This window comes from Bufo gargarizans, chromosome 8 (genome assembly GCF_014858855.1).
Source record: "Bufo gargarizans isolate SCDJY-AF-19 chromosome 8, ASM1485885v1, whole genome shotgun sequence".
In the NCBI taxonomy this organism is placed as follows: domain Eukaryota; kingdom Metazoa; phylum Chordata; class Amphibia; order Anura; family Bufonidae; genus Bufo; species Bufo gargarizans.
Window position 1 is genome coordinate 69,714,285 of NC_058087.1, and position 23,169 is coordinate 69,737,453.

General features: G+C 43.3%; 1 protein-coding gene across 2 annotated transcripts in view; it reads right to left on the bottom strand.

The window, feature by feature from the left end:
* Positions 1–23,169, bottom strand: part of LOC122945611 (ras-related protein Rab-5B-like) — a 49,630-nt gene that overhangs the window by 25,989 nt on the left and 472 nt on the right. For both annotated transcript variants that reach the window (XM_044304723.1, XM_044304724.1), the window contains exon 2: positions 8,972–9,230. In XM_044304723.1, coding sequence (XP_044160658.1) covers positions 8,972–9,131 — 160 coding nt within the window. In that variant the 5' untranslated portion in view covers positions 9,132–9,230. The remainder of the gene's footprint in view (positions 1–8,971; positions 9,231–23,169) is intronic.

Genomic DNA, 23,169 nt, shown 5'->3' on the forward strand with positions numbered 1-23,169 from the left:
AATTGTCTTATATTTTACAACTGTTTTAACCATTATTGATTTCATGTCATTTTATTAATGTCATTTTAATTAGTGATTTTTAAACAATAAAATCTGAGTGGTGCCATAGAATTGAGTGCTCGCTTCCATATTCTTTTTAAATCATCTAATAAACCTCACCTCTGAAATTACTAAAAGGTCATAAATACTTATTTAAGCCACATTCGTAAGATAAGCACTGAACTATAATAAGTGTTTATAATGTCAGAGAGCAGAGATAAGGAGCCATCAGATTAGCTGGGTGACAGACCAGAGATAATTCAGATTCCTCTGTTAGAGAATCTCAGCGCTGTACAGAAAAAAAGGCTCCATATTTGTTATAAAGGCCAATTAAACAAAATTGCAATAGGAAAAATACATTACCTCCAAAAAGGTGTACATAGCCTTTAAAGGGTTTCTACCACCAGAAATACTGTTCTGTAGCTGACTGACACGAGTGATGCACTAATGTCAGCACTACATAATAGTATGTTTTTTACCTTTCTCCCTGCAGCCGTTTTGGCAAAAAAAGAACTTTTATAATATGCTAATGAGCCTCTAGGTGCTATGTGGGCGTAAAACCAGCACCTAGAGGCTCAGTCTACTCACCCTTTATCCCGCCCAGGTCCCCTGTTCTGCCCGCCCCCCGCTCCTCTTAATTGATGTGACGGTTAGCAGCAGCGTTGACGAAATCCCACGCCTGCGCTGTTCGCTTCTGTATTCAACGGATTCCTCACTGCGCCTGCGCCGACTACGTCACAGAAGACAGAAGTGAACGGCGCAGGTGCAGGATTTAGTCAACACTGCTGCGAACCGTCACATCAATCAAGAGGAGAGGGGCGGGCAGAACAGGGGACCTGGGCAGGATAAAGGGTGAGTAGACGGAGCCTCTAGGTGCTGATTTTACGCCCACATAGCAACTAGAGGCTCATTAGTATATTATAAAAGTTTTTTTTTTTACCAAAACAGCTGCAGGGAGAAAGGTAACAAACATACTGTTATGTAGTGCTCACATTAGCACATCGCTCATGTCAGTCAGCTACATAACAGTATTTCTGGTGGTAGAAGCCCTTTAAGATAAATCTAAGCTCCTACACATTTACAAGTGGATTAGCCACGGACCACAATCGTCTCTCTGCCGCACAAATACTGTCCTGTGTTTAAGTACACCTAAAGGAACTCCCCATGTCATAAATTCATCATCTGCCAAGTACACCAGCATTAGTCTTATCAGAGTTTGTTCATCCTGAGCTTCCTAGTCCAGAACCAAAGAACTGGCAGTCCTACACACAGGCAGGGCAACAGCATACATTACAGACTTGTCACCTTGTAGAACAATGTAGCTTTAAGTGACTTTTAGGGTCCTGAAAAGCTGATGTGACAGCCCATATGGTCACTACACTAGCTGCATGTCTCCCAGAGTCTATCGGTTGTGCATTTTTAGTCATTTTAGTTATAATAAAACAGAAGCCACACCATGTATCGTCTGAGATGTTGCAGTACTTTTCAGTCATATTGCAAGAGATTGGCAAATCACATACTCTGTAGAAGGAGAGCGAGGACTGCACTTGTGAACTGCAAAGTACAAAGCTTCAATGGGGCGGTGAACACAGCCGCCCTTGTCTGCAATCGGGATATCTGCCAAGCTTATTCCTGACTGTGAGCATGTGATGTTTTGCAACAGAGGTGACATCTCAGCTAAAGTTTCCCACGATCCTTTGCTGATGAGAAGGTGAAATGGGCTTTAGAAGGGCAGCTCCAGGCACAGGAGTGACAAAAACAAAAGCTTCCAAACTCACATAAGCTACTGATGAGGTAGTGCAATCAACAGAAGAGTATGAGGCAATATGCATACTTTATTCCCCATGAAGCACTGCATGTAAACAGAGGTTGAACAATTTTTTTCCGGAAGAGTAAAAATACTCCTCTTACCATTTTTGAAAAGTATTTTTTACCCGAGGAGGAGTAGTACGAAAGTTGCAGTAATACAAATACATAATACGTTTGCCTGTTAAAAAGTCAAGATCCTGAACGGAGTTCATTACAGCCAATGGAGTCTGCTCAGCTCCGTTCCTGACAGGTGCCCGAACCAGCACGTCCGTTATTTTCTTCTGCTCATCTAACAGAGCACAACGACAGAAATAAGTAGTGGCGGTGTGTCAACGCGCCCTCCCGTCAGTAAGCTCCTGTGGGGAAAGCGAATGCACAGCAGGATACTATTGCTAAGCGATAAAGTATGGGGAAGATCCAGTATATCAGACTGTACTTTATCACTCCAGTCTCTAGGCGGGACGCACACTTTAGTAATATTCCAGTTATTGTACTACGCTGGAAGATTGTGTGTTGAGTTTAGTAAGGCGACTGTGCTGAAGTGTTGGTAAGAAAAAAATATAAATATATAACTATATATATATACCATATTTTTCGTCCTATAAGACACTACGTCACGCGCCTGCGCCGCCCACTTTATAAATGAAGCAGGCGGTGTGAGCGCATGACGTAGTGACTCACGCTGCCAGCGCCTGTCCTCCCGGCCTGCCTCCTCCCTCCTCTCTGCTACCTACCGAGCGCTTGTAAGTAAGTATACAGGCGCTGATTATGCGATTACGGTATATACATAACAATTAACTATTAGAGATATGATTATACAGTGAGCGGGGCCCGTGTAGTAGAATACAGTCACTGCGCAGTCACAGTTACTGCGACCCCCACCCCCTGTATTGAGGGTCATTCATTACAGGGACACTTATGGAGGGGGATCTGTGGATGACACATAGCATAAGATGCTATATATGTGTCACCCACAGATCCCCCATAAAAGTGTCACCCACTGTCCACAATTAGTTCAAAACCCACCAAAAGCACACATTTTGGTTCAAAATATTTTTTTTCTGATTTTCCTCCTCAAAAACCTAGGTGCGTCTTATAGGGCGAAAAATACGGTCGGGGTATATATATATATATATATATATATATATATATATATATATATATATATATATATATATATATATATATATATAGATATAGATATATAGATATAGATATATAGATAGAGAGAGAGAGAAAGAGAGAGAGAAAGAGAGAGAGATCAAACCAAAAGTTTGGACACACCTTCTCATTCAAAGAGTTTTCTTTATTTTCATAACTATGAAAATTGTAGAGTCACACTGAAGGCATCAAAACTATGAATTAACACAAGTGGAATTATATACATAACAAAAAAGTGTGAAACAACTGAAAATATGTCATATTCTAGGTTCTTCAAAGTAGCCACCTTTTGCTTTGATTACTGCTTTGCACACTCTTGGCATTCTCTTGATGAGCTTCAAGAGGTAGTCACCTGAAATGGTTTTCACTTCACAGGTGTGCCCTGTCAGGTTTAATAAGTGGGATTTCTTGCCTTATAAATGGGGGTGGGACCATTTAGAATATCTGGTAGAATATCTGCTAGGAAACCACTGCTAAGGACAGGCAACAAGCAGAAGAGACTTGTTTGGGCTAAAGAACACAAGGAATGGACATTAAACCAGTGGAAATCTGTGCTTTGGTCTGATGAGTCCAAATTTGAGATTTTTGGTTCCAACCACCGTGTCTTTGTGAGACGCAGAAAAGGTGAACGGATGGACTCTACATGCCTGGTTCCCACCGTGAAGCATGGAGGAGGAGGTGTGATGGTGTGGGGGTGCTTTGCTGGTGACACTGTTGGGGATTTAGTCAAAATTGAAGGCATACTGAACCAGCATGGCTACCACAGCATCTTGCAGCGGCATGCTATTCCATCCGGTTTGCGTTTAGTTGGACCATCATTTATTTTTCAACAGGACAATGACCCCAAACACACCTCCAGGCTGTGTAAGGGCTATTTTACCATGAAGGAGAGTGATGGGGTGCTGCGCTAGATGACCTGGCCTCCACAGTCACAGGACCTGAACCCAATCGAGATGGTTTGGGATGAGCTGGACCGCAGAGTGAAGGCAAAAGAGCCAACAAGTGCTAAGCATCTCTGGGAACTCCTTCAAGACTGTTGGAAGACCATTTCAGGTGACTGCCTCTTGAAGCTTGTCAAGAGAATGCCAAGAGTGTGCAAAGCAGTAATCAAAGCAAAAAGGTGGCTACTTTGAAGAACCTAGAATATGACATATTTTCAGTTGTTTCACACTTTTTTTTTTATGTATATAATTCCACATGTGTTATTCATAGTTTTGATGTCTTCAGTGTGAATCTACAATTTTCATAGTCATGAAAATAAAGAAAACTCTTTGAATGAGAAGGTGTGTCCAAACTTTTGGTCTGTACTGTAATATATATATATATATATATATATATATATAAAATTTAGTTGGGGGGGGGGGGGTGGAGTCACAAAACAAACGCAGGGATTAAAAAGTGCAGCGCAAGAAATCTCATTATGTGAATTGTTATATGTACAGCTGGCCACAGACATGAGATGGAAACGGGCCATCAGACGGACTCCCGATTGGCTACCCATCAGGAAGTTTAGCTGGCAGCATGTGGCCTCATGCTGAAGGACTTATTGAAAGTTTGTGGGTGCCCTAAGTGTACGGCCACACGGGGCAGCCGTGATAAGGTTGGGCTGCGGTCAATAAGCCCCCAGCTTCGTTACAGTTAACTAATGAAGACCTCACTGCATAGGCGGTCTTCATTGTTAAAGGCAGTATTTGACAACAGCAAAGCCGCAGCCCAACCGTATCATGGCCGCTCCATGTGGTCGTACCCTCATACCACTCTGTACACCTGGAGGGTTGCATGGTGCTGTAATAAGCCACCTATATACAGTCAGGTCCATAAATATTGGGACATCGACACAATTGTAACATTTTTGGTTCTATACACCACCACAATGGATCTGAAATGAAACGAACAATATGCGCTTTAACTGCAGACTGTCAGCTTTAATTTGAGGGTATTTACATCCAAATCAGGTGAACGGTGTAGGAATTACAACAGTTTGCATATGTGCCTCCCACTTGTTAAGGAACCAAAAGTAATGGGTCAATTGGCTTCTCAGCTGTTCCATGGCCAGGTGTGTGTTATTTCCTTATTATCCCAATTACAGTGAGCAGATAAAAGGTCCAGAGTTCTTTTCAAGTGTGCTATTTGCATTTGGAATCTGTTGCTGTCAACTCCCAAGATGAGATCCAAAGAGCCGTCACTATCAGTGAAGCAAGCCATCATTAGGCTGAAAAAACACAACAAACCCATCAGAGAGATGGCAAAAACATTAGGCATGGCCAAAACAACTGTTTGGAACATTCTTAAAAAGAAGGAATGCACCGGTGACCTCAGCAACACCAAAAGACCCGGAAGGCCACGGAAAACAACTGTGGTGGATGACTGAAAAATTATTTTCCTGGTGAAGAAAACACCCTTCACAACAGTTGTCCAGATCAAGAACATTCTCCAGGAGGTAGGTGTATGTGTGTCAAAGTCAACAAGACTTCACCAGAGTAAATGCAGAGGGCTCACCACAAGATGTAAATTATTGGCGAGCCTCAAAAACAGGAAGGCCAGATTAGAGTTTGCCAAACTACATCTAAAAAAGCCTTCACAGTTCTGGAACAACATCCTATGGACAGATGAGACCAAGATCAACTTCTACCAGAGTGATGGGAAGAGAAGAGTCTGGAGAAGGAAAGGAACTGCTCATGATCCTAAGCATACCACCGCATCAGTGAAGCATGGTGGTGGTAGTGTCATGGCGTGGGGCATGTATGGCTGCCAATAGAACTGCTTCTCTTGTATTTATTGATGATGTGACTGCTGACAAAAGCAGCAGGATGAATTCTTAAGTTTTTCAGGCAATATCTGCTCATATTCAGCCAAATGCTTCAGAACTTATCGGACGGCGCTTCACAGTGCAGATGGACAATGACCCAAAGTATACTGCAAAAGCAACCAAAGAGTTTTTTTTAAGGGAAAGAAGTGGAATGTTATGCAATGGCCGTCAATCACCTGACCTGAATCCGATTGAGCATGCATTTCACTTGCTGAAGACAAAACTGAAGGGAAAATGCCCCAAGAACAAGCAGCAACTGAAGACAGTTGCAGTAGAGGCCTGGCAGAGCATCACCAGGGATGAAACCCAGCGTCTGGTGATGTCTATGCGTTCCAGACTTCAGGCTGTAATTGACTGTAAAGGATTTGCAACCAAGTATTAAAAAGTGAAAATTTGATTTATTATTACTCTGTCCTATTACTTTTGGTTCCTTAACAAGTGGGAGGCACATATGCAAACTGTTGTAATTCCTACACCGTTCACCTGATTTGGATGTAAATACCCTCAAATTAAAGCTGACAGTCTGCAGTTAAAGCACATCTTGTTCATTTCAAATCCATTGTGGTGGTGTATAAAGCCAAAAAAGTTAGAGTTGTGTCGATGTCCCAATATTTATGGACCTGACTGTATTTGTATTATTATTTTTGGTGCTCTGCTGCCACAGCATGGGCCCCCCTCCCTCTATAACCGGGAGTCTGAAGCGTTCAGCCGCTTCTCCTCACTGCCGACCGAGTGCAGTACTGAAGACGGTCCCATAGACTTTCTATTGAGGCCACCTGCAGCATCGCGCTCAGCAGTGAGGAGAAGCAGTGCCTGTAAGGAGCTTTGTTATTGGTTGTTTCAGGCAGCAGTAGCATTGCTGCGCTGCCTGTGCCATTCACAGTGCTCACTGCGCTGATGAACGGCAGGAAAAGTCTAAGAAATGCACGGAACTGGGCGTGTGCACTCCATGGTGCGGAGGTGGACCCACTGATTTGAATGTGTCTGCGATCCACAAAATACAGTAAAAGATAGGACATGTCTTATCTATTTCGGTGCGGAGGCACGGACCCAAAAGCACACATAGCGCTTTATAGTGCTTCCGATCCATGCCTCTGTATATTACAGACCAGTCGTTTGTGGTCCGCAATATGGGCAAGTTTGTGGGCATGAGCCCTAGGGCATATAATTCAGCCAACTAACATCCTGTTCTGTACTGATGAGGGTAAGAACCCCAAAACTGTGCGGTCTCTGGTTTGGCTGATATGTGCTAATATGTATAAAGGATAATCTTTAAAAGGGTAAACTGTCCCCCCATATGCCGGGCCCCTCACAGGGAATACTTACCCCGCATCGCCGCTGCTGGTTCTCCCTGTGCGCCCATGAAAACATCCTGTGTCGGGGGAGCAGCCAAGGGCAGGCAGGGACGGGAACGAGCCTCCCTAGCATCGCAGGTGACGCTAGGGAAGCTCATCCCCACCCCCGCCTGCCACTGGCTGCTTTTATCGGTGCACGGGGAGAAGCAGCAGCGGTGGTGCGGGGACCAGGATCGACGCAGGGAGTAGGGTAAGTATATTATATTCCCTGTGAGGGGCCCGGCAGTTTATAGTATTAAATAACCAATTAACCCCTTTAAATGGGTTGTGCCATAAACTACTTTTCACTCTCAATGTGTATTTCTACCAATTACTCTAGCTCCCATTCTTCCTTGGATTTTTTTTTTACCTATTTACGTCATTTGCAGTTGTTTCAAAGGGTCAAGGCCAGGAACAGAAAGTATTGTCTTTGTTCAGGAAGTGTTGGAACAGGAGGAGCAAGGGAAAAGTGAGGCATTACTTTTTTCTTATTTTATATATTATAAAAGTTACAATCTCTGGTGGTCTAGGGCAAAGAATGGGTAAATGGCAGCATTCCTGTTGATCTAGGGCATAGAGGGGGTAACTGTCAATATCCATAATAGTTTAGAAGAGCGAGTGGGTAACTTCCATGGTTACTAAGGACAATGATGAGGTCAACGGCAGCATCCACGCTATTCTAGGGCAGTCAAAAGGTTTATGCACATATCTCTTGTGGTCTAGGACTGGGAAGGGGCTACAGGCAAGGTCCATGTTCAGAATTCATACCTCATATCTAGTTGACTGTTTGGTCCTAGTGCACGGAAGGGATAGAGAGGGCAATGCAGCTGTAAAGGAAGCTGTAAAGGCACATCCTCAGTACTGTACTCATCTATAACTGAAGGGCTCTTGGAGTCTGCAGGGAAGCGCTGATTGAAAATCATGTAGAACTAACAGATACAAATGCCTATCAAATACCCCATAGGCGTGTCAGTGTGCTTCCAGCAGTGGTGCTGAACGCCTCTACACGCCACCTACTTCTATAGCCAAACCAGTTATTAATTGGAGAGGGACACCCCAGTCGAGACAACAATTGTCAGTCACTGAACACAGATGCTAGACTTTATAGCATGACACCACCCATCATTCTTGAAGTCAAAGGTCCACAAGCCTGGGCACACCTATAAGAGTGACGCTTTCCTGCACTTGCATTTTTAGTGGTGTTTTTAGTAGAAACGCCAGCTCCAGATGTTAGGAGAAGGTGTACAGGAAATGTGAAACGCAGCACACAAGGTTTTTATTTTTGTTCCTGACGGTTTTGTTATTTAAGGGGCATTTTTTTGTTTTCCCGGATTCTTTTCAAAATGCAGCATGCAGGAGCGTGCGTTTTTATGCCACCTTCGCTATAGGGAAAAACACCAATAAGAAATCGCTAGTCATAAGACATGTTGCCAAAAAAGTCCAAAAACCACATACGGCTAATATGGAAGTTTTACAGCCCAAAAAATGGCAGTACAAATGTGTGTGTGTGTAAAGAGCGTTCTAGGTTTCGTTTTATGCTATCCTCGGTCGGTCATGCGTGCGGCCACTACATTCATGCCATCTCTGGAACTCCCATAGAAATCGATGGAGCAGCCACGCGAATGTGCGACCAGCTACTCCATTCATTTCAGAGGGGCTGCAGGGGTATGGGGCCCCTGGTCTCGTGATTTGTGGGGTCGGCAGTAGGACTCCCAACTGATCTAATAGTTATCCCCTACCCTGTGGATAGGGGATAACTTCAAACAACCGGAATACCCCTTTAACCTACCAAATGATAGGTTTCATCGTTTCTACTTACCTCCAATGGTGGTTTCCTGAAACTCATCGAACTGACCCTTGACAAACCTCAGCACAAGACTGGATTTTCCTACAGCCATGTCTCCAAGCAACACTAGTTTGAACTGGCAGATTTTTGTCTGGCTGACTCCATTAGCCCTTGTACTTCCCCTGCTAGCCATGGTGTCCTCAGTCTCCAGTAATGTGTCCTCCCCAGTCCTCTGATGGCTAATATTTGCTTCTCAGTTAGGTGAAATCCAAAGTAACCTTCAGGAAACACTCTGCCAGAAAGAAAAAGAAACAAGCTTGAGTTTTCTGATCACCTTACCAATTAGATTATCCAACTATGCAAGCACCTCCGAGCGCCCGGGCCCCGTGCTTCTGACAACTATGTTTGGTTAACAAATAAATATGAACAGAATTTCTTAATGTTACAGTGGACGGGGGCCAACACAAACGAAAGGCATTCAGCCAGGCACAATCTACAGACCTGAAATCCAGACATTCAGACATAGTTTAATCTAGACTGGTAACAACTCATGGCAATTACTGTCCTGACCTTTAAACCAGAAAAGTACATTTCCACAATGGTGACCCAGTGCAGAGGAATTTCCACTGGTGGTCTATCATTAAGCCACCAATGTGTGACGGGTGGGTTCATGCTGGATGGCTGTGGCTCCTTCAATGTTCTTCTAAACACAATGGTGCTCCCATTCATGCAGCTGTGCCTGGTATCGCAGATCAGTCCCATCCAGATTAGTACGGCCGAGCTGTAGAACCAGGCAAAGCCCCACATAATGCGCCGGCATGCATGGAACAGATTTTTGTCATGAGTCTTTAAATGGTAGTAATTTATAAAGTCATAAAATGGGTTTTCCCATATTGTAAAGTATTGGAATATCGCTAGGATATGCCATCAGTGTATGATCATGTGGGGGGGATCTGACCTCAGGGACCTCCATTGATCCTGTGAATGAAGGGCACTGATCTAGGGTGGTGCCCTTTTCACTGTATTACCTACACGTTGTTGATTCAGCCCCCCACTGTGCAGGAAATTGTAGCATGTCCCCAATCGACTCAAGTGGGCCTGCTGCAGTTCCCTGTGCCGATGGATGGTGGGTGCCGCTGCGCAGGGAAAACTCAGAAGGGGGCCCAGCATAAAGAGACCGCATATCCTACCCTATTCATCGTTGTACCCAGCTATCATGAAAGCTGTGTGACAACCCACATGGCCCGCCATTACAGTCAAGCCGCCATATGAAAGTAGGCCTGGGCAAATAATTGAATTGAGCCAATTAATCACCCTTTGAGTGAATATCATTTTTGATTTTATCAAAATCGTCACACTGTTATTAGGTCTTCCCGTACAGGTGGAGCTAATATTGGGCGGCACAAACATGCCGGGAGCCCACCACTGACTAAAGCCAGGCTAACGCAGTAACATCTGGATCAGAAATACAGTAAGTCCAATCTTGACGCTTTAAACCCTTTGACACTGTGGTCAAATTTTTGTCTTTTTTTTTTTTTACAGAATTGCCCAGCCCTTTATGAAAGTGATACAACCTGATATACCAATGCATACCTAAACAGATCTGACAGTCAGGAGTCTAGAAAAGGCGTCTGACAACCCCCATGAGATCCATACTGGTGGTCACAGACGTGGTCATCCAGCTCATTTAGAAAGAGACATACCGGTAACTAAAAGAATGAGCTGAAGCTAAAGAGACAGAAGAAAAAAAACGCTCACACAGACATAATAAATACTTGTATGTTTATGACTGTTCATAAGGAGGGCTTGTATGTAAGGGGTTAACACCACCTCTATTCCATCTTTTTTACTGTTGCATCTCTTAGGTTTATCTCGTCAGATATACAAGATCTGGGAACACCACCTAAAGACATTTTACTTACTGTAATAACACGTGGCTGGTTGAAGACAGACATGGCTGACCACAGATGTCCTACAGTCAGATGTTAGACCTCCCACGCAGGTTTACTGAACACAAATTCACACGTTTATCTAACATATCTACTAAAGACCTGTCCGAAGAGTCTTCCACGGAGGAAACAGATGTAGGTGTTACTGAGTAAGGCCTCTTTCACACAAGCAATATGGAATAGGTCCGGATGCGTTTAGGGAAACTCGCACCATTTTGCAAGCAAGTTCACAATTGCGTTTAGTTTTTTCCGCGCGAGTGCAATCCGTTATGATGCGTTTTTCACACGCATGATAAAAAAAACTGAAGGTTTACAAACAACATCTTTTAGCAACCATCAGTGAAAAACGCATCGCACCCGTACTTGCTTCTATGGAGCCAGAGCTGTGTGAAAAAAGCAGAATATAGAACATGCTGCGTTTTTCACGCAACGCAGAAGTGATGTGTGAAAAAAAAAATAGGTCAGGATTCAGTGTGGGTGCTATGCGTTCACGTCACACGTTGCACCCACGTGGAAAACTCGTTCGTGTGAAAGGGGCCTAAGAAATCTAATTCTGCATGAATAGAAATCACTCCCCCTACTCACAGTGCCAGAGCTCCACTGACCTGAACGGCAGTGTGATGAATGTGGCATCTAATGTGCTAGAACATTTCCAAGTGTTACCAAGAGGTGCTCTCAAGTATTGGAAATAAGAGACCGGAGCTCAGTCTCCACCAATGTGATCTGCTTCCACTACCTAGAATGGTGATCGCTAGATCAACACGTACTCTGCAACCCTTGCTGAATCTTGATCTTTACTGTTTTCCGTATCAAAACCCCCAACTCAAGACTTGTCTTGACTTTTACACTGCTGTCAATTATCTGAAGTCAATGGGGACGGATCAGTTTTCACTGACACAATAGAAAACAGTTTGACAATGTTAAAGATAATACAAACGGATGCGTTCTGAACGGATGCATGTTGTATTATCGGTGCTGATCCGTCTGTGCAGATCCATGACGGATCCGCACCAAACGTGAGTGTGAAAGTAGCCTAAGGGATTGTGAGTTCTTCACCCTTAAGCCTGCAAAAGGAGGTATTTACCTTCATACATGGGATCTTAAGATCTCCAATCACGGAGTAGTTTCATTTAGCAATGGCTGATGTGAGGATGGACAGAAGGCAGATTTGTGGTATCAAGACAGCAGGTAAAAAGTTGTAGCCAGATGAGCAATAGTCAGGGCAGGGAATAGTAAGTTCATAACAGTACACACACCAAGGCCAGGAATGGCAGAGTTCAGGCAATACGGTAGACAGGCAGAACGTCTAGATTGGCAGCAAACAGGTAGACGAGGGAAGTGAATGAACCAGGTCAAAACCAAGATATGTGTAGCTTATAGGTACCAAAAAGATGTTACTCCAGAGTGGGGATGGTCTTTATGAAGCTGGCAATAACTGGGCATTGGCTAGAAAGAAGGTGCATCAAAGCACTTGGCCCTTTAAGAAACAAGAGTAAGCAGGCACATGCAGGTCGGAGGCAGCAGAGAACCCAGAAGAGCAGCATCAAGGAGGAGGACCTCATACATGGAGGCCCCAAGGCAGGGGAGTGCACCACCGGGCATCCCCAAGTTAAGGAATGAAATAGGACACCTATGACTGTCAGGCATATTGGCTCTTATGTGGCCAATTGTACAGAAAGTCACCCGGTCACCCACACAGTCTTTTCCCTACATTTCTCACATCTTCTCGGCAGTCAGTCTTGCCGAGACACACTTTTATGGAAATTTTTTGACAAGTACAATAAAAAAACATTAATATATTTTTCTCATTCATGACACACACCAGACTTAGCCATGTGTACAAAAAGAAGAGTCCATCAATTATCTAACCTCTTTCGACTTAGTAAAGGATAGGGAGAAAAAGCAGCTCAGCACAGTAGGAAGTTGACCTGTGAATATATGAATTGTTTTTAATCAGTGAGGGTCTGAGTGCCGAGATCCCGCCAAAGGCTAGAACGAGAAGCGCTCACGACGAAAGCTCTCTCTTTGATGCAAGCAATAGATTCAAGATGGGCTCACAGACTCTATACGGGGCCCATCTCCTGCAGCTCCTGCAGCAGACGGTCCGTCTCTCTAGCTGTTCTAGCAGAATCTACCCCAGAGAACCATGAAAGTTACTTTTCTAGGAACGGCTTTCCATAATCAGGTCTGCTATCAAGAATAAACAGGCTGACGTCACGGAAAAAAAAAATCCATCATGTGATAAGAAATCCAGATTTATGCTGTAAGAACAATTACTGATTGATTTGTTTGCTCATTTATAAAGCAGACGTTTCCTATTCTCCACAGTAAAAAATCTAATGGCACTGGTAAAATGTAGCACAGGTAAATATATGCAGATAACTTGTAGGTATAGTCTCAGAAAAACTCACTTTACACAGTGGTGTGCAAAAGTTTGGGCACCCCTGGTAAAAATTACTGTTACTGTGGAGTTACTCCAAAAGGCAGAAAGTTAAAGTGATTTTCCGAGATTTTATTCCTCTGGATAGGTCATCAGTATCTGATCGGTGAGAGTCCAACACTCGGGACCTCCACCGATCAGCTGTTTGAGAAGGCACCGGCACTCCACTGTATGTCATCCAAAGCTGCTGACCACCAACTGTGTAGAAAGTCCTCCTGAATCACCTCCAATGCAGTCAGGGGAAACAAGGATCGGACAAGTTGGATTATAGCTGCCTGACTCTTCTGTCCTGGAGGTGATAAGCCTCTGCCAGAGTCATCTGGCAGCAGCTTCCTCTTCCTACTGAGAACACAATGCTTGCTCAGCTGATGAGGGGATCGGGAGGGATACATGTTCATTGAATGAGCACTTGTCCAACAATCTCAAGAAAATTGCACAAATTCACCAAATTTCTATACAGTATGCTTTAAACACTTTTGCACCTCACAAGGCCGTTTTGAAAATAGGCCATACACGGGACATTTTTTTGGGGCGCAAAATAAGGGTCTAAAGCAGGCATGCTCAACCTGCCGCCCTCCAGCTGTTGCAAAACTACAACTCCCAGCATGCCCGAACAGCTTACAGCTGTCAGCCTACAGCAGGGCATGGTGGGAGTTGTAGTTTTAGAACAGCTGGAGGGCCGCAGGTTGAGCATGCCTAGTCTAAAGTAAGGCAACCAAGAGAAGGTACAAAGAAGTTTGTAGGGGCATAGAACAGCACCATGCGAGTAAGGATAGGTTCACATCACCATTTTTTTTATTTTTTTTCTTCTGATCTATCAGAACAGAAAACGAAAGGACTTTTTTCCCCAGTCAAAAATTATGGATCACTGACAGAACTGACTAAAATGTATGCCACCAAGTTCTCCAGACTCATAGCCTGCCGCTCATTTAAAGTCTCGAAGGACAAGTGAGTCTTCGCATCAGACTGTGATTCTTCTCTGCCTACTCACTAAAGTGCACCCTATCCACCTGTACAGCGCCTATACACCTCAGCCATTACCCTGCACTGGCACATAATGAGACCCCTCCGTCACCTGAGAAAAGTCTAACTTATAGTCAAGCCTATCACACAGCCTGCACCACTAAGATCAATTTGGTGCCTGTTCTATCTCTGCTTTTACACTGTCTAAATTTAAAGGGATATTCTGGTACAATCATTTAAAATAAAATGGGATGGAAGAGGGTAAAATAAAGAAAAATAAACGGTTCAGATGTGGAAAAGTTTACCGGTCGCTCCGCTTTTGTTATGCTTCCTTGCACAAGCATCATGTTTATGAGCTTACAATACAATCCCCAATTCTGGTGTGACATACCACAACTAGCAATGAGCGAATCGACTTCGGATGAAATCGATTTGCATAAAACTTTGTTAGAACACTGTATGAAACAAGTGCTCCGTAAAGTATTAGAATGTATTGGCTCAGATGAGCCAAAGTAATCACTTTACGAAGTCTTGCGAGACTTTGGGTAATAACTTCAGAAATTAATGTCTACCATTTAAAACCTTTTACCGAACTCTGGTTCGGTTCCAAGTGGTTCCTTGGAACCGAACCAGAGTTCGGTACAACGTTTTTAACAGTATAAAATGTTTAAAATTTTTTGGGGAAATTACCCGAAGTCTTGCAAGATTTCGCGAAGTAATAACTTCAGCTCATCTGAGCCAATACATTCTAATACTGTACGGAGCGCTTGCTCCGTACAGTACTCTAACAAAGTTTTATGTGAATTGACTTCGGATCTTTCATCCGAAGTCAATTCGCTCATCCCTAACCATAACCTTGGAAACCTGTGACATTATCTAGATTCCTGGATGTGGCTCAGCATTCCTCAAATGTGACCTCAGCATCTGGGAACTCAAAAACCTGGGAGCGCATGCTCCCGGGCGCGCTATGGCTCCCCCTAGCGGGGACCGGGGGAGTCGGATAGTGTGTATGGCAGCCTTGGTCGTCCTGAATGTTTCAAGGCTGCGGCAGATAGGTTTCTATGGAGATCCTGCCCATACTACTAAAATCTAAAAGTATTTAGCCCATACAGAGAATGGCATAATGAAAAAAATATATAATACATAACTCTGTAGATATAAATATAAAAAATGAATGGGGGTCTTAATATGGCAATGCAAAAAAATTAAATAAATATATATATATTTTTTTTTATTTTTTTTGGGGAATATATATATTTTTTTTTTTACAGTATTAAAACGCATGAAAAACTATATCAATGTGGAAACTGACCTGGAGAATGAAGGTAACAGGTCAGTTTTACTGCACAGGAAACTCTGTAAAAACAAAACCCATAAAACTGTGGCGGAATTGTGTAATTCCACCCCATTAGAAATGTTTTCCCAAATGTTACCCATTGTATGTAACTGTAAATGGTGCCATTAGAACGTACAACTTGTCTCGCAAAAAACAAGCCCTAATTAGGGTAAAAAAAAAAAAAAAAAAAAAAAAAAAAAAAAAAAAAAAAAGGGTTATGGCTCTGGGAAAGCTGGGAGTAAAAAACAGAAAATGGCCCAGTCCTAAAGGGGTTATCCAGGATTTTAATATTGGTGATCTATCCTATCTATCAGATCAGCAGGGGCTGACTCCTGGCACCCCCACCGATCAGCTGGTTGAAGAGAAGGCCACGCTCTGTGCCAGCGCAGCCTTCCCTTCATTGTAATTACAAGCCCCCCTTTCACTATAATGGGACGGCTTATTCCTATACACTTGAATAGGAAAGAGCCATCCGCCACTGAGGATAGGTCCTCAATATTAAAATCCTGGAAAACCCCTTTAAAGGGAACCTGTTACTGGGATTTTGGATATAGAGCTGAGGACGTGGGTTGCTAGATGGCCGCTAGCACATCTGCAATACCCAGTCCCCATAGCTCTGTGTGCTTTTATTGTGTAAAAAAACGATTTAATACATATGTAAATTAACCAGAGACAAGTCCTGTCCCTGACGCATCTCACATACAGGACTCATCTCAGGTTAATTTGCATATGTAGCAAATTATTATTATTATTATTTTTACACAATAAAAGCACACAGAGCTATGGGGACTGGATATTGCAGATGTGCTAGCGGCCATCTAGCAACCCACGTCCTCAGCTCTATACACAAAATCCCGGTGACAGGTTCCCTTTAAGTAACTTGTTCAAAAGCGTTTGGAAAACAGGTGATTTGTTGTTTTTATTGTTTGTACACTAGTTTTGAGCGGTAATATTTAACTACCGTAAGTTGCGTACTGGAAAGTGTCACTCTGACCTTTATTACCTTCTGCTCCAGTACTGTTTTACACCCATACTCAGTGTAAATAGTTTGCTATTGTATGAGTGCACACGTTATTTTATTTTTAACCTCTCCCACCCATAGTTATTGAAAATGATTGGACCAGAATACAAAGGAAGCACACAAAAAAAAAAAAAAAAAAAAAACATGGTGGAGATTTATTAAAATTGGTGTAAAGAAAAACTGGCTTAGTTCCTTCCCCCTTAGTTCAGATTCCACCTTTCATTTTTCAGAGTTCCTTTGGAAAATTTATGGTGGAATCTGATTAGTTGCTATGGGCAACTAAGCCAGTTTTGATAAATTTCCCCCCATGTGCGTTATCAGTGCTTACCACGCCATGGCAATCTGAGGTGAAACCCCTACGTGTATGGCCTACCCTAAGGCCTCTTTCACACATCAGCGAATCAGGGACACGTACCTATTGACTTTAAAAGCTATGTACACCTTTGGGGGCATTTATTTTTTATTTGTGCATTGTACTCATTTTGAGCTAAAAATAAAAAAAACATTTTTTCAATTGTCTTTATAAAAAATGTTGAACCCTTGTCTCTGTCTAGCCTTGAGTTTCTCTAGTAGCAGGCTCAGAATTTTCACTCTGTTCCATCAGGCAGCTCAGCTGATGGCTCCTCATCTCTGACCTCCTAAACACTCATTAAAGCTCAAGTCTTCTCTTACTGATAAAAATGTGGCTTAAATAAGTGTTCATCAGATGACTGAAGTACTATTCACACAGCTAGACAGGTAAAGGGGTTTTTCCCCATCTCAGACAATGGGGGCATATCACTAGGATATGCCACCATTGTTTGATAGGTGCGGGTCCCAGACAATACTGAGAACGGATCCCTGAAAGTGGTGGAGGATACACTGAGCATGCGCAGCAGCACTCCATTCATTTCTATGAGGTCACCAAAAATAGCTGAGCGCTGACTAGAGATATGCCCCAATTGTCTCAGATGGGAATACCCCTTTAACCCTTTGGGACCAATTAAAAAAAAAAAAAAAAAAAAATTCAACCCAAAATAAGTAAAATGCAATTATAAAATAAAAATTGCCCCCCGAAGGTGTACATAGCCTTTAATGTGTGTATTCCCACATCAGTGGTTTTCCACAAAAGCAAACCCTATTTTAGTCCGTGACGACGTATCCCTCATGTACAATATAGTTTACAGGACCTGGAAAACCACAGATGTAACAAAGATGTCATCCATATCTGGTCTGTGGTTTTCACGGATTGTTGCTGGAATATGCTCTGCAAATTAATTTTCAGTCTAGCAGTGTCCCTGAAATACGGACTGAAAAAAATCACAGAACCCCCCATCAAACAAGACTGTATCGTGGACATCTTCATGAATGAACCACTGACCATCTTGTCATGGATATCATTACGGAGGTGTGAAAGAGGCCTTAGGGTGAGGACAGTCCTGTTGCACTGTGGTTGGCCACACCCACAGATTTTTCGTGCGCCCATTGTCTCCCGCAGCCAGCTGCACCACAACCATACCATTTGTCCAGGGAAATACTTGTTTCACATTGAACGTCTCTAGGTTCCGTTTTTTTATTTACCCGTCTGATCACCTGTTTCTGACTGCACTCATCCTCCATCTAGCTGTACAAAAGATATGGAATTAGGGAGCACAGAGACATGCAAGATAAGGGACCAATCACATCTGCAGTTGAAGCGTGCAGTATTGGTGATTTCAAGAATAGCTCAGCACAGCAGTGTTCTTTGCATCAAAAATAGTGGAAACCCCACTGGGGGGCTGGGTTCTGCACATGCTGGGTATTGCGTGTAGATTTTCGTGCAGAAAAAAATAAAATAAAAATAAAAGACACCATAATACAGTACCAGTTAAGTGAGATTTTCAAAAATCTTATGTACATTGTGCGGAAACGGACCTGTGGTGCGGATTAGGACATCCATAGCATGTCAACTGTTTGTGTGTATTTTGAGAGCAGTAGTCACCCTTTGCAAATTCATTTCAAAATCAGTGACAAAATCTGCAAGTATCACAATTTGCACAAAAATTCACGCAGAAAAACTGCATATATTATGTAACCATGTGATTGTGTTCCATGTTTGCGTTTTCTCCACACGGTTGCAAAACATTGTAATGCGTTTTGCACACGCGTGAGAAAAATCGGCATGTTTGGTACCCAGACCCGAACGGGTTTGGGTTAGGTGTTCTGTAGATTGTATTATTTTTCCCTTATAACATGGTTATACAATAGAGCTGGAGGGGTTAAAAAAATAAAAAATAATATAACTCACCTTAATCCACTTGATCGCGCAGCCTGGCTTCTCTTCTGTCTTCTTTGCTGTGCACAGGAATAGGACCTTTGATGACGTCACTGAGCTCATCACATGGTCCATCACATTATCTTTTTACCATGTGATGGGTCATGTGATGGACCATGTGATGAGCGCAGTGACGTCAAAGGTCTTCATTTTTGCTGTGCACAGGAAAAGGACCTTTGACGACGTCACCGCACTCATCACATGGTAAAAGATCATGTGATGAGCTCAGTGACATAATCAAAGGTCCTTTTCCTGTGCAAAGCAAAAAATTAAGACAGAAAAGAAGCCGGGCTTTGCGATCTACTGGATTAAGGCGAGTTATATTATTTTTTATTAATTTTTTAACCCCTCCAGCGCTATTGTTCTATGCATTCTGTATTAAGAATGCTATTATTTTCCCTTATAACCATGTTATAAGGGAAAATTATACTGATCGGGTCCCCATCCCGATCGTCTCCTAGCAACCGTGCGTGAAAAATCGCACCGCATCCGCATTTGGGGGCCTGCGTTGCGTGAAAAACGCAGAATATAGAAAATGCTGCGATGTTCACGCAACGCACAAGTGATGCGTAAAAAATCACTGCTCGTGTGCACAGCCCCTTAGAAATGGATGGGTCCGGATTCAGTGCGGGTGCAATGCGTTCACGTCACACATTGCACCCGCGCGGAAAACTCGCTCGTGTGAAAGGGGCCTAAGTGTTGCCTCACTGGAGTGGGTCACACCTCACACGTCACAGTGGCACATATAGTGCCTATGGTGTAGGGTCTCTGTTTGCCCAGGGCTTTAGTCATTTTGTGATTGGGAGTGTATATCTCAGCAGTACAGTACATACCGGTCATAGCTGCGGTGTGACATCTTGGCACATCCATGTGTTAACATAAAGCCTCTACAGCGTATCAGCCCGTGAAGTGGACACAAGTGGCTGGTACAGATACCGCCATCTAATCTCTGGATTTAGTGTATGCTCTCGTTAAAGGGGTGCTCCAAAATGAATGATTATAATATCTGTACTTTGTGTAGCTACAAGTGTCAAGGTATTGAGCCATTTTGACTTTAAAGGGGTTGTCCAGATTCAGGAAGGAACCGGGCAACACATGGGAGCCGCAGGCAACCTATTTAATAGAGGTGGATCACATATGTTGTCTTGTTTGCTTCTGAAACCAGACAACCCCTTTAGGGTCCATTTACACGTCCGTTGTTTCTTTCCTGATCTGTTCCGTTTTTTGTGGAACAGATCTGGACCAGTTCTGTACCTATTCATTTTCAATGGGTCCTCAAAAAAAATCTGACATTGTGCTGTCCGATTTTTTTTCAGGACCCATTGAAAATGAATGGGTACAGAACTGGTCCAGATCTGTTCCGCAAAAAACGGAACAGATCAGGAAAGAAACAACGGACGTGTGAATGGACCCTTAAAGGGATCTTCCCCAAATTAAACCCTTTTCCTTACCTGCAGGATAGACAGCGCTGTAATCAGTTACCTCCATCAGTCCTACAGACTTTGAATGGAGCAGCAGTGTCTCTAATCAACCACTAATCCGTTCAAACAAGGGAGACCGGAACCCTGTTCACGTGATCGGTGGGGGTCCCAGAGGTAAGACGCCCCCCAGAGTTCAGACATGTATCCGATATCCAGTGGATACACTTTGATTCTGGGAAATCCCTTTAATCCGCAATTCTGACAGCGCAGATTTTATGTGGTTCTGCCGCAGATCTTGCTCTTCATTGAAAAAGGGTAAAATCTGCAGCTAAAACCAGAAAAATAATTGACATGCTGCAGATTTGGAAATCCGCACAGGAGGTCAATTTCTGCACAGAAACAATCCACAAAGTGTACACGAGATTTGTGTAATGCGATACACTTTGCTGGTACTGTGGTACACTGCAGTTTTTTCACACGGGAACGCGCGCTGAAAATCCACACATATTCCGCAACGTGTGCAGGTGGCCTCAGGGTCAACAGAATTTTTTTTTTTTTTCCTCTTGCATTTTGTCAGCTATAACTTTTTTCTCATGTATACAGAGTCTTCAGCAGTTTTGACCTTTTGTGGAGTTTTTCCTCATCAGGAGTAGTGAGAATATGAAGTTTTATTCTGCCAGGTTCTGTCCCTGCAAGCATATTGGGAGATGGAGATTTACTGTGAAGTGGTTGGATGCTACATCTGTTTTGCTGAGTTATATAAAAAGCATACTTTATGTTTTTCTAACTTTGATTAAATAAAATTGATTTCTTTATATAAGAAAATGTGTTGTTTTATTTTTCTGCATTGCAGCATGATTACTTTTATCTTTTATTACTTTTGTTTTGATCCCGCACGATCAGGAATACGCGTACATACAGCATTTTGCAGGAAGAAGTTAATATTATTCACACGTGTGTCTGTGAATGTTTTAGCAAGTTTTCAAAACTGAAGAAATGCGAGATAAAGGAGTGATCATGGGAAGGAAGGGGAGGAGGGGCAAAGCTCTACCCTCTCCTTAGCCTGAAATGGCTGATAACTTAGGAGGGAACTCCATGACGCAAAAGATAAACACTAGTGTGAAGGTACCCTGACATAAAAATGTGTTTTAAACAATATGTCATTTTCCAATGACACATTCCCTTTAAATCAAAGCACTGATACATTGTTAAAAATTCTGCATAAATAGGGCAAAAAATGTATTCCATTCAATGACAGCAAGCAAATATCTAGAGATCGGGGAGTACTTTAACCACAGCGGAGATTATACAGTTGCAGAATGTTAGCTGACACTGTGCTTAAACCTCATTTCCACAGACCTCCGACAACAGATGTCTTGAGCTGGCCATGCACAATACATTAAGGGGGTCATTTATTAAACTGGTGTAAAGTAGAACTGGCTCAGTTGCCCATAGCAACCAATCAGATTTCTCCTTTCATTGTTTAGAACTCCTTTGGAAAAGGAACGGTGAAATCTGATTGGTTACAATGGGCAACTGAGCCAGTTCTACTTTGATAAATGACCCCCAGAATGTTGGCCGATAAATGAATGTGTATGGGGGGGTATCTTGACTCTGCGGCAGATGTCTGGGGGGGGGGGGGGGGGGGGGGTCTGGAGTACTGGGCTGTTGGATTGGAACATGGCCAATCTACTTGTTCTCAGTAGAGATTACCTGCTGATAGAGGTGTTTGACAGCAGGTACCTCAATTCTCACCACTTAGAAGACATGCACACTCGGCCAAGCACAGCATGCAAGTGTATTGGGATAGCTGATCGGCTGAGACAGCTAAGGAAGTGTATGGCGGCCATAGTATTACACAATGACCCCAATCTTCCCCATCACAAGAAACAGGTGGGTATCTGTATATCCGTACTTTATCGTCAGTGCCAGCAACCAGTCACTGAATAGAATTCTCCTTTACTCCAGTTATGACGAGTGTACACAAAAGTGAGATTTTAGGACTTGCAGGAGGCCATAGTACATAACATTAAAGGGCTATTCTGCTTCGAGAATGTTATGCAGTTAAGGCTGACCTCCGGCACTCCAGCTGTGGCGAGACTACGACTCTCACCATGCTCCATTCATTTCAATTGAGTTTTGGGAACAGCCAAGCAAGTGTACATCTTGGGAGTCGTAGTTTTACCACAGCTGGACAGCTGGACAGCCGGAGGTTAGCCATCACAGCTATCGGGATTAACTATAAGATTGCTGGGAGTTCTTCTGTCGGGACCCCACGGATTATGAGGGCCCCGTACCCTGTGGATGAAGTGGCTGGTCCGAAATGCACGCCGCTGCTCCATCCATTTCTATGGGAGCGCCAGGGATCGCCATGTCAGATTTCCTATAGCAGGTAGACTGTCGTCTGCAACTTTTACTCCACTGACTTTAATGTAAATTGTGCGCGACACCGACTCGCCTGCGACTTGGTTGTGTTTTTGCAGACCTAAAATATTCGCGGGACAGCAGCAAGATCACAGAAAAAGAATCGCACATACTTTTACGTCGCACGACGACTTTTCTGCAACTTGGATTCACACGACGTGTCGCCGTATTACTGAAGATACAGGAGCCACGTACTAAAGGTCAGAGAATGCAGAGATCTCTGACAACCGGAGGTGGAGGTGTCACAGGAGTGATCAGGGGCTTTGTGTACGGGTGTTGGTCCGCACTGGAGTCCTCCAGACGGTCACCGATACTGACGGAGCAACAAACCGCCATATGTACCAAGCTGTCAGCGGTATATAATACTGGGCGCACCATTTACAC